This window comes from Osmerus mordax, chromosome 4, assembly GCF_038355195.1.
Source record: "Osmerus mordax isolate fOsmMor3 chromosome 4, fOsmMor3.pri, whole genome shotgun sequence".
Taxonomy (NCBI): Eukaryota; Metazoa; Chordata; class Actinopteri; order Osmeriformes; family Osmeridae; genus Osmerus; species Osmerus mordax.
The window spans coordinates 451,986-467,229 of record NC_090053.1 but is presented as its reverse complement, the minus strand read 5'-3'; the positions used below and the strand labels follow the sequence as shown (position 1 = coordinate 467,229).

The 15,244-nt window shown below is 51.8% G+C and overlaps 1 protein-coding gene across 1 annotated transcript; it reads left to right on the top strand.

The window, feature by feature from the left end:
• Positions 1 to 288: 288 nt before the first annotated feature.
• Positions 289 to 14,570, top strand: LOC136941876 (nuclear factor of activated T-cells 5-like). The gene is made up of 12 exons (XM_067234518.1): positions 289 to 486; positions 4,366 to 4,479; positions 6,488 to 7,064; positions 7,178 to 7,361; positions 7,460 to 7,650; positions 7,738 to 7,910; positions 8,100 to 8,234; positions 8,654 to 8,706; positions 8,800 to 8,932; positions 9,719 to 9,909; positions 10,011 to 12,297; positions 12,391 to 14,570. Exons 1-12 carry the CDS (start codon positions 414 to 416, stop codon positions 12,717 to 12,719), a joined length of 4,440 nt encoding a protein of 1,479 aa, XP_067090619.1. The 5' UTR covers positions 289 to 413; the 3' UTR covers positions 12,720 to 14,570.
• Positions 14,571 to 15,244: the final 674 nt, after the last annotated feature.

The window sequence follows — 15,244 nt, the reverse complement described above, 5'->3', positions numbered from 1 at the left end:
TTAATTCTAAATGTCCCGTTTAAGATATAGTATACATCTTCAAAACAACATTAAACTTAACACAGCCTGTGTATTTTGGATTTGTGTGACTACAAATCCCACAAACGTGTAGTGAGTAGGCGGAGTCTGAAAGATATCCTTGTACAGTGGGAAGGCTGTTCCGTTAGCGCACGCACACAGCAACTGTGGGTTTTTAGATGGAAGTGAAGAATCTCCTGGATAGGCACATGAAAAGCTTCCTTAGGTCTGCTAAAGTTTTGATAGTGCTCCAATTAAGCTTTAGAAATAAACAATTTAGCACGTTTTCAGGCGTTGCCTCACTACTTTAGTTTAAATTGGCAATATTAACTGGCTTACTGCGTTTCAGATTGAAAGAGGGTGTCCTCTTCCCCTCCCTTCGATGAAGCGCTGCGATGCCCTCTGATTTTATATCCCTTCTCAGCTCAGATATCGACCTTAATTCTCCCAAATCCCTTTACTCCAAAGGTAAGATTAAAAGAGCTCTGACGACGTTAAAATTTCATTTTGTATCTTGTGATTTCTGACTATGATCTGCTTCATGATATTTCCTGGCGCCTTTGCTTGATGAGCTAGCTAGCTTGTGCTAGCTGTAATCTACTAGCCTAGTTGCTAACGCTGGATAGTAAATTAGATTGAGAAACTAGCTAGCTAGCTATCCTCTGACAGCTGGCACTAGCTAACAACGTGAGCATAATCAGAAGGAGGTGTGTTTTGTTATTGTTTTCCTGTCCACGAGGATGTTTTATTCACATTGCGTTGTTGTAGTACTCTTTAGTTGACGATGGTTATACAAATAATACATTAGCCTACCTTTTTCAAGTGTTATTCATTTGTTTATGTTGGCAGGCTAACAGCAATAGTATAGGCTGCAGACCTTGTGAAATGATGATGAGGTTTGGAGTGCGTCTGAAGGACGGATCGACCCGTTTAATGTAGGCAAGACTAGAACATCAGTGTCATTAACAAAGTTAAAGGTTGAAGCTGTGAAATGGTTCTCAACATCTTCTTTTGAACAGCTCGCTCATTTAAAAAGAGCGTTGGAGCGCCCCCTGGCTTCCGCTGCTACGCGTTGTCCGCAGGGGGCTCGCGGCCAACGCTGAGCTGCTCTTGTGAGCAGAAGAACAGGCTCACGTATTGTCCTCCTCTCGCTGATCTCAGCCTCGTGGTTTGGTAATGCAGATCCCAGGTGCACAACTGCAGGGTCTTTGAACTGAGAGCCTTCGCTGCTGGCACACTGTAAAATTGCCCACATGGTGTGAACTTGACCTATCCTCTCTGATCATTTTGGACCTCACCTCACTCAATCACATAAACAAACAAATACACATTGTCCACCGCCTCTCTGTCTACCTGGCTGCTGTTTGCTGAGGAGGCAGCATTGTAGTGTGACCGGCTGTGCTGGATGTCAGGCTGGCTGACTGCTTGCTGTAACTGTGTGGCTGCTGTTGTGAGGTGGCAGCATTGTAGTGTGACCGGCTGTGCCGGCTGTGCTGGATGACAGTCTGGCTGACTGCTTGCTGTAACTGTGTGGCTGCTGTTGTGAGGAGGCAGCATTGTAGCAGCTTTGGCCATATGCTCCTGCTGGAGGCTGCCTCTATTTATAACCCAGTAATTAGGCGAGGAGGGGGCAGCGATGCTTAGACACGACTGATGAACTGTCACCTCCACTGGGCCTGTCACCTCCACTGGGCCTGTCACCTCCACTGGGCCTGTCACCTCCACTGGGCCTGTCACCTCCACTGGGCCTGTCACCTCCACTGGGCCTGTCACCTCCACTGGGCCTGTCACCTCCACTGGGACTGTCACCTTACATTTACATTTAGTCATTTAGCAGACGCTCTTATCCAGAGCGACTTACAGTAAGTACAGGGACATTCCCCGAGGCAAGTAGGGTGAAGTGCCTTGCCCAAGGACACAACGTCAGGTGGCATGACGGGGAATCGAATGGCAACCTTCGGATTACTAGCCCGACTCCCTCACCGCTCAGCCACCTGACTCACCTCCACTGGGACTGTCACCTCCACTGGGCCACAGCCTAACACGGTAGCGGGTGTTGCCTGGCGTAGTCCACGGCTCAAATTAGGTTGAAACGTGGGTTGTTACCAGATCAGAAGGTCTTGGGTTCTCCATGGCTCTATGGTTGAAGATCTGACATGACTAGCACCCCCTAGAGGCAGGGGTTGGGCTGTGTGTGCTGGTCCTGCCTAACACCCCCTAGAGGCAGGGGTTGGGCTGTGTGTGCTGGTCCTGCCTAGCACCCCCTAGAGGCCAGCTGGACACAGGGAGCAGTTGGAGCTCTATGCCCCTCTGTGGTGTCACTTGACCAGGGGATGGAGACCGTGGTGAACAGGGGAACAAGCCCAGACACGTGAGTCCAGAAGAATGAAATCAACTTTGGCATTCTTAGAGACTATATTGGTCTTGGCTCCAGCTTCTTGGGCTGTTGTAACAGCAGCACAGTTTAATGTGTAATCCCAGTCAGATTCTAAGAATACAGACAGGACAGTTGGCAGCTAGTAAAGGCAATATAACAACATTACTATCCGGTGAGATAATTCAGTTGGTCATGAAATTCAACTTGCTGTGGAGAAGGCATCCTATCTCAACAAACATCTAAATCACAATGGTCCTTCTGATGGATTCAAATTTCAATGCAAACAGGGTGGGAACTGTTGCAAATGTTGACTTAACACATAGTCAAATACCCACAGCATAGAGTTGGGGTGGGGGGGGGCAGACCTCTGTTTAGCCTGGATGCTTAAAGTGTGTCCAGCGGCCCATTTATGGTCAACCTGAGACAGGAACACTGTGCAGCTCTCTGAGACAGGAACACTGTGCAGCTCTCTGAGACAGGAACACTGTGCAGCGCCCTGAGACAGGAACACTGTGCAGCGCCCTGAGACAGGAACACTGTGCAGCTCTCTGAGACAGGAACACTGTGCAGCGCCCTGAGACAGGAACACTGTGCAGCTCTCTGAGACAGGAACACTGTGCAGCTCTCTGAGACAGGAACACTGTGCAGCTCTCTGAGACAGGAACACTGTGCAGCTCTCTGAGACAGGAACACTGTGCAGCTCTCTGAGACAGGAACACTGTGCAGCTCTCTGAGACAGGAACACTGTGCAGCGCCCTGAGACAGGAACACTGTGCAGCTCTCTGAGACAGGAACACTGTGCAGCTCTCTGAGACAGGAACACTGTACAGCTCTCTGAGACAGGAACACTGTGCAGCTCTCTGAGACAGGAACACTGTGCAGCTCTCTGAGACAGGAACACTGTACAGCTCTCTGAGACAGGAACACTGTGCAGCTCTCTGAGACAGGAACACTGTGCAGCGCCCTGAGACAGGAACACTGTGCAGCTCTCTGAGACAGGAACACTGTGCAGCTCTCTGAGACAGGAACACTGTGCAGCTCTCTGAGACAGGAACACTGTGCAGCGCCCTGAGACAGGAACACTGTGCAGCGCCCTGAGACAGGAACACTGTGCAGCTCTCTGAGACATGAACACTGTGCAGCGCTTAAAGCCAAAACTACCGTCCATTATGACACTCAAGTATGACAGGACAGGTGTGGGTTTTGGAAGGTCATACAAGATCATGTCTGTTAGCCATAATTTCACTATGTGGGCATGGATGTGTTGCATTCAAATGGAATATTAAGAAATTCTAAGGCCAATCTCAGAACACTTTAGGTAACGACAGTTGGTGTTAAGTTTAGCCAAAGGGTCTTCCATGGTTTTTGTGTTGGCAACAATGGGTTTAGTGCAGACAGACAGACACACAGGGGGGCATGTAGCTGTGGGTTTAACTTTTCCCTTTGACTGCCTATTTTCAGAACTGCACAAAGAAGGTCTTTGTGTGAACTGTGATGACTTTGTAGTGTTTCTCCTTCTCTATCTCTGTCTCTCTGTGTCTCTCTCTCTGTCTCTCTGTGTCTCTCTCTCTCTCTGTGCCCCACCCTTCCCATGTCAGGGATGTGTGACTGTGTCCCTAAGTTCTGCTAAGTCTCCACTGTATCAGATGATTACCACATCAGCAGCATGCTGTCTTACCCTATAACCCATATCAAGGAGCCATGTATCCTAGCAACCACCCGACCCTCTGCCAGGCATATTTCGCACCATTCTGGTCTAGTCATAGTGATTGGCAGGTGTGAGGTTCTTTTGGAAGGGATGGTGTTTGTTAGGTTTGCTTGGCCAGACAGCCATGGTTTGTGGTAGGTATCCTCATCTCTCTCTTTTAGTCTGTGTATGACCTCCTCAGTCCGTGTCTGACCTCCTCCTCAGTCCGTGTCTGACCTCCTCAGTCCGTGTCTGACCACCTCCTCTGCTCCCTCCTCCTCAGAGTCTGTGTATGACCTCCTGCCTAAAGAGCTCCAGCTGCAGCCAGACACGCCCACCATGAGTCAGACGAGCGGCGGAGAGGCGGGGCCTGCGCCCTCAGCTGCTGTGGTGGCAGGTAAGCCCCTCCTACTCCGTCAGGTGGTCTAGGTCCACATTGCTCTCTAGTTGTCATCAAGCGTGATAACATCCCAAAATGTGACTAGTCACTATCAAAACGAATAGGGCAACTCACCAAAGACCCTTAAATGTCAAACTGCTCCACCTCGTTAGTGTCATCTGGCTTGAAGCCTGAAGGAGAATGTCTTCCTCCTGAAATTGACTGGCTGACTGAACTGGGTCAATTACACATACTAATGTGAAATTGTACTTGAAAATAACAATTTAATAAGCCTTGTGTTTGAGAGTTTGCAAATATCTCTGCTGTTGAGCTATTTCTTATCGTTTCAATAAATGCACGTGGGTATCCCATTTAATAACATACAGAAGGCTTTGTCTGACTGCACCTGGAAAGATTAAACGGAATAAAAACTTACCGGATGTATTTCTGCTTGTACAGTAAGCAGAGTTGTAAGGACTTGATCTTGCCTCTATGTCGTCTATGACCAGCGTGTAGGTCCAGCTCTCAGACCAGTGTGTAGGTCCAGCTGTCAGACCAGTGTGTAGGTCCAGCTCTCAGACCAGTGTGTAGGTCCAGCTCTCAGACCAGTGTGTAGGTCCAGCTCTCAGACCAGTGTGTAGGTCCAGCTCTCAGACCAGTGTGTAGGTCCAGCTCTCAGACCAGTGTGTAGGTCCAGCTCTCAGACCAGTGTGTAGGTCCAGCTCTCTTCAGACCAGTGTGTAGGTCCAGCTCTCTTCAGACCAGCGTGTAGGTCCAGCTCTCAGACCAGTGTGTAGGTCCAGCTCTCAGACCAGCGTGTAGGTCCAGCTCTCAGACCAGTGTGTAGGTCCAGCTCTCAGACCAGTGTGTAGGTCCAGCTCTCAGACCAGCGTGTAGGTCCAGCTCTCTTCAGACCAGCGTGTAGGTCCAGCTCTCTTCAGACCAGCGTGTAGGTCCAGCTCTCTTCAGACCAGCGTGTAGGTCCAGCTCTCTTCAGACCAGTGTGTAGGTCCAGCTCTCTTCAGACCAGCGTGTAGGTCCAGCTCTCTTCAGACCAGTGTGTAGGTCAAGCTCTCAGACCAGTGTGCAGGTCCTGGACAGCTGTTGTGTCTACATATGTTGGCCAGGGTAGCTTTGAAGAAGGTTTGCGGTTTTCTGGGTTACAGTAAACTCTGAGCAGTCACTTCCTGTTTAGTCACAAACTAAGACAGACCTGCAGCTGCCTCTGTCTACATCTCTTCACAATGGAGACTTGCTGTTCCTAACCTCTGACGGAGGGCAAACGATTGTAAGACTTCAATCTTAGCGATCACCATGGTATTCAGAGACACCAGCTAGTCTATTACTTCAACTCAGCATCCCATCACCCAACGTGCTGATTGACACAAGTTGAGTCTTGAATGATCAGCTCCTCTGTTGCTCATCGGCTGTCTCATTTGTATTGCAGGAAGTTCCCTCTGAGGCAGGGCGTGTCTGCATATTATGGTCTGCAGTGCTATGCTCCATAGGTCAGAGGCTTGTTTATTCTGTCTCCATGGCTACGCTCAGTCCCAACCAAATCCTACCAATTGGCATGCGCAAATACCTGTGTACTACTGTATGCACATTCTACTGTAGCCCCGCCCCATTTGATGTGGCATCACTTGACTAGCTTGCAAATTTGGCTGTACCAGGACCAGATTTGGATGTGTGCAATGTGTATGTTACAACTTATAGCTTGCTATTGTTTTTAGTTTTTTTGTAAACAAAGCATGTCTGTTTTTTGATTGAGAAAGTTGAAGAAAGAATAAAATAAAAAGAATAAGTGCGGGGCATATTATACTACCCATCTCAACTTTAACTTCAGTACATTTGAACAACGAGGTCTGGCATGCAGTGAGGGCAGACACACTGATACTGCTGAATTTAGAGTTGGGAAGAGGGCAAATCTGGAGAAATCATGCACAAATTCAGCTGCTTGAATGGGACTGCTAGCCTGCCCCCTGATGGACATGGGTTCTAACGCTGTTCTCCACCAACACTGCAGATGCCTCCTCCTCCCTGGCCTCAGGAGGCCCTGGCTCCGGCCCCTCCTCCAGCTCCTCTACCTCAGGCCCAGAGCCCCCCCAGCACCAGGCAGAGGCCAGCACAGCCCCAGAGAGGCAGGGTGTGGAGGGGCCCTTGTCTGCTCTAGCAGGGGGCTGTGGCTCCAGCCCTGTGGGAGGAGGAGAGTCTGGACCGGGGGCAGTCGTCCAGCCCCAGACCACACCATCTAAGCGGCGTCCGGTGCTGAGCATCTCCCCCCCGCCGGAGGACCTGCTGGACAACAGCCAGATGTCGTGTCAGGAGGCTGCGCCCGCGGCCCTCCCCGGAGCAGACTCGGAGCACAGTAGCAGCATCTGGGCCGACGACTCTGCCTCCAACTTCAGCCTGCTAAGCTCCTCCTCCTACAATGACAACACAGAGGTGCCACGCAAGTCCCGCAAGCGCACACCGCGCCAGCGCCCAGGGCCACGCCGCCCCGCCGTCGAGGACAGCATGGACGTGTTTGATGCCGACAGCGCCAAGGGTCCGCACTTCGTGCTCTCGCAGCTGGGGTCAGATAAGGGCAGCTCGAAGGCCAGGTGGGTGGGGCCTAAAGTTAGCCACTCCCCCAGCAGCACCTAACCCCCCCTGTATCACTGTTGAATGTGTGTCTAAAACTGACAGTAATCATCGCCTGTGATTGGCTATGCAGCTCTGTGGAGACGGGTAGCCTGCTGAAGGGCGGCCTGCTGTCAGCTCAGCACCCCCAGAGGCATGATGGGAAGGAGCTGAAGATCCTGGTGCAGCCGGAGACACAGCACCGTGCCCGCTACCTGACGGAGGGCAGCCGTGGCTCTGTCAAAGACCGCACTCAGCAGGGCTTCCCCACCGTCAAGGTGAGTGACACATTCGCAGTGACACAGACGTTAATACCACCAGGACCCTCTTGGAAGAGTTATCTTAATGTTATACTATTGTGTGTGTGTGTGTGTAGCTGGAGGGGGTGAGTGAGCCTGTGGTGCTGCAGGTGTTCGTGGCCAATGACACGGGGCGAGTGCGCCCTCACGGCTTCTACCAGGCATGTAGGGTGACGGGGCGCAATACCACCGTCTGCCAGGAGGTGGACGTGGAGGGCACCACTGTCATCGAGGTGCCTCTGGAGCCCAGCGGTGACATGACGCTGGCGTAAGACTCTCCCATCTAGAACGGATGGTTCTCAGTGTGTGTGCGCCCATCGTAGCCCAGGTCTCAGAGCATGCTGTCTGTCTCCAGGGTGGACTGCGTGGGCATCCTGAAGCTGCGCAACGCGGATGTGGAAGCCCGCATTGGCGTTGCCGGATCCAAGAAGAAGAGCACTCGCGCCAGGCTGGCCTTCAGGGTCAACGTCCCTCAGCCCAACGACTCTGTGTTCACGCTCCAGACCACCTCCTCACCTATCCTGTGCAGTGAGTGAGACACTTCAAACACAACCACCGTCCCAATTTGAGAGAATAAAATAATATATTATTGTGTTTATTTGTGTGCAGAGTTCTTTGTTAAATGCAGTAGGATTTGTTATTCAGGATTGTTGTAGCTCATGGCTTTGTCCTAGAGTCAGGCCCAGCTTTACTGTGTTGGCTCTTGTTCTTGTTCAGCCCAGCCTGCAGGGGTGCCAGAGATCCTAAAGAAGAGTCTGCATAGCTGCCCTGCATCAGGAGGAGAAGAAGTGTTCATCATAGGGAAGAACTTCCTCAAAGGAACCAAAGTGGTGTTCCAAGAGACTCCTGCAGGTGAGGCCCTCCCCTAACCCCTAACCCAACCCTAAAGGCCGAAATATACTACTAGGTTTTCACGGAGACGGACACAGGGAACGCCCTCTCCGATGTGGAACGCCCTCTCTGAGCCCCTCGGAGAACTCTACGTGCACCTCCTGATTTTCCTGACTATCTGTCCGCTACACCCTCATTTTACGGATACCCCTTCGCTGTGATTGGTCCGCAATTGGTTCCACACACAAAGACGTCAAGTGGCAGGCTTCAAAAACGTTGCTCCACCTCCTTTTCTGGCGGTGAATTGTTTTCAGCACCCACAGCCTTCGGAGTACTATAAATTCAACAAATACGAGTAGTATAATTCGGCCTTAACCCTCCCATGGAATCCATGATCTCTTGGGATTTTCACTCTGTCTCTCACCTCACTCGTTCCCTAGATGACAACTCATGGCAAGCTGAGGCAGAGATCGATATGGAGCTGTTTCACCAGGTAAACTCACTAACTTACATCCCAATGCTCTATACTCATTCACACACACAGTGTCCTTAAACTTCTCTCTGAACCTATGATTGGTCCTCCCAGAATCACGTGATTGTAAAAGTGCCACCCTACCGTGATCGGTCCATCACCTCACCCGTCTCTGCGCTGATCTACATAGTGACCAATGCTGGCAGATCACATGACGCTCAGCCCTTCACCTACACACCTGAGCCTGGTATGTCTTCAGCAGGCTCTTGCACAGAGGGGTGGAGAGGGGGGAACTGTGGAGAGGGGGGAACTGTGGAGAGGGGGGAACTGTGGAGAGGGGGGAACTGTGGAGAGGGGGGAACTGTGGAGAGGGGGGAACTGTGGAGAGGGGGGAACTGTGGAGAGGGGGGAACTGTGGAGAGGGGGGAACTGTGGAGAGGGGGGAACAGTGGAGAGGGGGGAACTGTGGAGAGGGGGGAACTGTGGAGAGGGGGGAACTGTGGAGAGGGGGGAACAGTGGAGAGGGGGGAACAGTGGAGAGGGGGGAACAGTGGAGAGGGGGGAACAGTGGAGAGGGGGGAACTGTGGAGAGGGGGGAACAGTGGAGAGGGGGGAACAGTGGAGAGGGGGGAACAGTGGAGAGGGGGGAACTGTGGAGAGGGGGGAACAGTGGAGAGGGGGGAACAGTGGAGAGGGGGGAACTGTGGAGAGGGGGGAACACTGGAATTGGTTACGACTTGGTGTAGCGACCAGCTAAATGTATCTTCAGGACTTTGTGTTGGCATTGGTGCAGGCAAGTAAATGGTTTTTCCAACAATTTCAAAGTTATCTTTTAACGAGAGCTGTGCCAGCTGTAGGTGCTGTCCCTGTGCGTCCACCCTGCTGTCAGCTCTCATCCTCCCTGTGTTGTGCTCTCATCCTCCCTGTGTTGTGCTCTCATCCTCCCTGTGTTGTGCTCTCATCCTCCCTGTGTTGTGCTCTCATCCTCCCTGTGTTGTGCTCTCATCCTCCCTGTGTTGTGTCTGTGGGGCAGTGAAGTGTTCCCTGGAGCTGCCTCTGAAGACGGAGGGGGCCTCCCTGCTCCAAACCTGCCTGTTTGAAGAAGAGATCAAACATCCAGTGGCTGAGCGCGCCTCCCCCACACAGCCCTCCAAACGGCAGGATGTCACACCTATGGAGGTCTCCAGTAACCCCACACCCACTGTTGGTTTCAAGATATCCCAGGTATTGCAGGTTATAGGTATTCACTTCATAGGAGTCACTTGTTTTATTGTATTATTTATTGTATAATTGTCTCTAACTGATCAACTTATCTTGCTCATCAGCCCTCCCCAGATCCTCTGGCCTCGGTCCAACAAACTCTAAAACTGAGCTCCAGTTCCCACCCAGACACAGAGTCTTTCCCCGGCCCCAGGCCTCTGCAACCAGGGGATGCAGGCCTCGGGCTCCAGCAGGCCCCTGTCTTCCCTCCCCTGGAGCCTCTAAGCACCCTCCAGAAGCAGGACATCCCCTCCACACCGTCCTTTCCTGTGTCAGGAGACACCAGCATCCCCCCTGTACCCCCAGAGGTACCCCAGCAGTTCCTCCGAGATCCCCAGGAAAGCTTCTCCCAGCAGGCGTCCAGTACTGGTCCCAGTGCAGGAGGGATGGTGGTGGACATGCCTCCCCAGCCGCAGCAGGTATCCATGTTCCCCCAGCTGGAGGTGAGCAGCAGCAGCCGGCTGGTCCAGCAGGTCCTGAGCTCGGTGCTGTTTAGCCCTACGGCCTCATCTGAGGCCCTGCAGCTACATGTGCAGGAGAACATGAACAGCCTGCGTTTAGGGACCAACGACAGCCAGCTAGCCACACAGCAGCAGCAGCAGCAGCAGCAGCAGCAGCAGCAACAGCAGCAGCAGCAGCAGCAACAGCAGATACATCAACAGCAACAGCAGCAACAGCAACAGCAGCAACAGCAACAGCAGATACATCAACAGCAACAGTTACAACAGCAATTACAACAGCAACAGTTACAACAGCAACAGCATCAACAACAGCATCAACAACAGCGACAATTACAACAACATCAACAACAACAACAGTTACAACAACAACAGTTACAACAGCAACAGCATCAACAACAATTGCAACAGCAACTACAACAGCAACAGATCATGGACAACCTCCAACAGCATCAACAGATACAGGAACATCAGCAGCAACAACACTTGCAACAACAACACCTGCAGCAACAACAACAGATCATGGACAATATTCAACAGCAGCAACAAATTGAGCAACAACAACAGCAGCACTTACAACAACAGCAGCAGCAAGTTCTTGGCAACATACACCTGAGGCAGCAGCTCCTCATGCAGCCTCAGGAGCAGCAACATCTGAGGATGATGGAGAACCTTCAGCAGAACCAGGCACTGGGGAACCTTCAGCAGAACCAGGCGCTGGGGAACCTTCAGCAGAACCAGACACTGGGGAACCTTCAGCAGAACCAGACACTGGGGAACCTTCAGCAGAACCAGGCACTGGGGAACCTTCAGCAGAACCAGGCGCTGGGGAACCTTCAGCAGCACCTGCAGTCTGAGCTGCTCCACCCTGGAGCTCCTGCCCAGCCATCTGGGGAGATGCTCACCATCCAGACCAGCTTCCCTCAACAGCCCCCCTCCCACACCTCGCCCCCCCAACAGCTGTTCCAGTCCCCGCGACACCAGTCAGAGACCCAAAGTCCTCCGCAGCAGATGCAGAACACCCTCCTCCAGAACACGCTCACCGTTCTGACCGGCTCTGGGCTCGGCACCGAGCAGCAGCCCGCAGGCCCTACGCTGTTTCTGTCTCCAGGTGCTCTGTCTGCCAGCCTCACCACCCCGCAGGACAGCCAGCAGCCGCAGCTCTCCTTCCTCTCCTCCATGGAGACATCCGGTGGCACCCCCCAGCCCGTGTTCCAGGCCCAGCTGACCCTGGAGCAGCTGGGAACCCCCATGGACCAGCAGCAGTCCTCCCCCCAGCAACAGTCCCTGGCTTCACCGAACCCCATGTTCCAGAGTCTCCCCAGCAGCTCCCAGAGGAGCACACTGTCTCAGACTCAGCAGTCTGGCCTGCTCCTCTGCACCGCATCCCTTAACCCGGAGGCTCTCCTGTTCAGTGCCCAGAGTCAAGCCTGTGCCGCCCCCTGCCCCCAGGACCCCTCCCCTCTGCTATTTTCCCAGACCATGGTTGGGGCTCCCCAGCCAGACCCGGCCGAGCCTATGTCCTTCCAGGAGCAGAGCTCCACAGGGGGCCACCCTGCCTCCAGAGAGGGTCCTCCACGGGTCCTGTTCCAAGAGCAGCAGCCCATGCAAGTAGGGTCGAGTTCCAGCAGTGCCCCTGTCAGCCAGCAGGTGGAGCTGTTCCTGCCCCAGGCCTCTCTGTCTGGCCTGCCGGGCACCCTGGGAGGACCGGACGTGGGGGGCGCAGATCCGGCTGCGACAGCCACAACCATCTTTGTGGTGCAGGGCAGCATGGTGGAGCTGCAGGTGGCCTCCAGCACTCCGGGCCAGCGGCCCCCGGAGCAGCTGTTCCAGACAGAGGGAGACATGACCACGCAGGGACAACCCAACGTGTTTGTGTTTGGCATACAGAATGGTAAGTCCCTGGTGTACCCAGCCATGTGTCAAATATTGCACTATTCCTATAGGTACCGAATGTTGAATGTTGTCCTCATCTCTCCCTCCTTAGATTCCTCCCAGCTGCTGAGCTCCCCTGGCCCTGCTGGCCAGCCCATCCTGGCCCCCCCTCTGTCCCAGGCTGCCCCCATGCAGACCAACCTCCATAACACCATGCACACGTCCATGCTCACCAGCATGGAAAGCAGCCTGCAGACCCTTCAGACAGCAATGCATACAAACTCACAGACCCCAATGCAGACCAATATACAAGCAACTCTTGAAAGCAGTCGGTCCACTCCGATGCAGACTAACCTGCAGAACCCGATGCAGACGTCCATGACGACCTGCCAGACCATGGAGAAAATACAAGACCTGCTAGAAAGCTTCCAGGACCAGTGATCACCATGGAGATCAAGGAGTCGCTGAAGCAGGACAGGGACTAGCTTCCTGAGATGAGATATAATACACAAAGACAGAACATACGAAGAATCAAGTCCCTTGAACCACAAGATGTCAACAGTTCATATTTAGACAATGTTTGAAGGGAAACACATTCATATTTTGGTGAGTTGAGCTCCTCTTTCAGGAGCTTCTCTTTGATCTTATCAGTGATAACTGCTCTGCATCCATTATCATCTGGGTGGGTTTGACTCCAAACAGACTTCTGGGGCCCAAGAGGAGGAGGGGATATTTAGAAAAGGGAGTAGAAGGGAAGGAGCGATGAAATCAGGAGGGTGGGAGAATGGGGAACCACATACTTGGACAACATTTAGCACTTACGAGATGAGATGAGAGAGTGGTGGAGGAAAGCTGAGGAGATGGAGGTGGAGGGAGAGATGGGTAATGTTCACTGCCAGAGGTAGAACCCTCTCTTCTAGATAAAACACAGCTAGAGTCAGACAAGGAAGTAGGGAGTGTGTCGCCGTCCCATTGGTGGTGTGTGTGTGACCTGTAACTTCTGCTTGCACCTAACCGTAAAAGTTTTCAGGAGAGATTTCCATGGTTACGCCCATAAAGCGCTCTTTCTGTCTTGAAGATGGGCATGATCTGTTCCAGTAGACGAGGATGGGGCCGTGGTCCCACGTGAGGCGGAGATCCGGGGAGGGTTTACAAACATCGTATCTTAAGCACTTTATAAACTTGTCTTGTGTAACCATCTTCTCCTGATGTCCTTCTCCCTCGTCACCCAGCACATCTGTACTTTTTAACGTCCCTTTTAACAACATTGTTGTAAAGTTATATATTTCCAACATATAACATTTTTTATGTCACTATATTTTTAAGTCATCTTCCAGACATTTTGTAATGATTGTTTGTGTTCACTGTTAAACACATGTGCTTCACATGCTCACAAAACATCTAGAAATAATGAATAGATAGTGTGTGTTTGTGTTACATGTTATCTATGGTGCTATGTACAGGAGTGGTATTTATACTAACAGTTTATATCAATTAGTAGTGGACATCATCTTCAGGCGAGTACTGAGCTGTGTTGTTTTGGGAGGAGTATTGATGGATGGGTTGAGGTACAGACAGTCAGTTTGGGCACCGGCGATTGTAGAGTTGAGCTTAACCGTGACAGTTGACAGACAGACATACAGTCAGTCAGGGCTGTCAGTCAGTCAGGGCTGTCAGTCAGTCAGGGCTGTCAGTCAGTCACACCAAAGTTTCTATCTCACATAGCTTCTGTTGTTTACTCATAATGCAGCTATGTCATGGATAATTGACATTATGTTTTTTGTAAGAAGTACAAAACTTTTAATAACCATGAATGTCTGAGACGGATGTATTTTGTCATGTCTTTTCATCCAGTCATTATTTCCAATATTATTTCGATGTGAGATGTTTTACTGGGGTGATGCATAGTGTTCTTGGGTACACATGCAGCTGTGACATCATCACACACCAACGTCATTCCAGACGTTATGACCATGTCATTTACATTGTTTACATCATCATATTTACATGTCCTGCAGGTGCAGGAACAATCTGATTTTGAATTTTATATCCATAAGTCAAATATTTTTATATGACTGAAATATGTGGCACAGTTATTACTATTCATACCGGGGACATGGGGACCAAATATGATAGTGACTCGGATCATTCTGATATCTGTGGAAGGTTTGCCCATCCCCATAGTAACATAGTGATGTTCAGCCTGTGCTGTGTATCTCTGGGATCAAGGCTCTCAGGGGCTGCCCGTGCTTGCGTCCGTCCTTCTTTTAGTAAAGGAGCAGAAAACAAAGAATTCATAATTCCCCCCCCCCCCCCCAAATATTATAATATACTTATAACTTTAAAGTTAACTAAAGTATGTGGAAGCTGACAGCCATGTAGCCTGTGGACATTCTCCAGACCAGAGCTCTGTGGTGCTCACCAGTGATGTCCTCATCCCATCTCCTGAGGAAGCTCAGCAGAAGGCTAGCATCGTGGAGCCAGAGACTCTGGAAGACAGGCTAGCATCGTGGAGCCAGAGACTCTGGAAGCCAGGCTAGCATCGTGGAGCCAGAGACCCTGGAAGCCAGGCTAGCATCGTGGAGCCAGAGACTCTGGAAGCCAGGCTAGCATCGTGGAGCCAGAGACCCTGGAAGCCAGGCTAGCATCGTGGAGCCAGAGACTCTGGAAGCCAGGCTAGCATCGTGGAGCCAGAGACTCTGGAAGCCAGGCTAGCATCGTGGAGCCAGAGACCCTGGAAGCCAGGCTAGCATCGTGGAGCCAGAGACTCTGGAAGCCAGGCTAGCATCGTGGAGCCAGAGACTCTGGAAGCCAGGCTAGCATCGTGGAGCCAGAGACTCTGGAAGCCAGGCTAGCATCGTGGAGCCAGAGACTCTGGAAGCCAGGCTAGCATCGTGGAGCCAGAGACCCTGCCGCTGACGTCAAGTCTCGTGAATGTTACCTCATAGTGTGTCTGTCGCTGGACC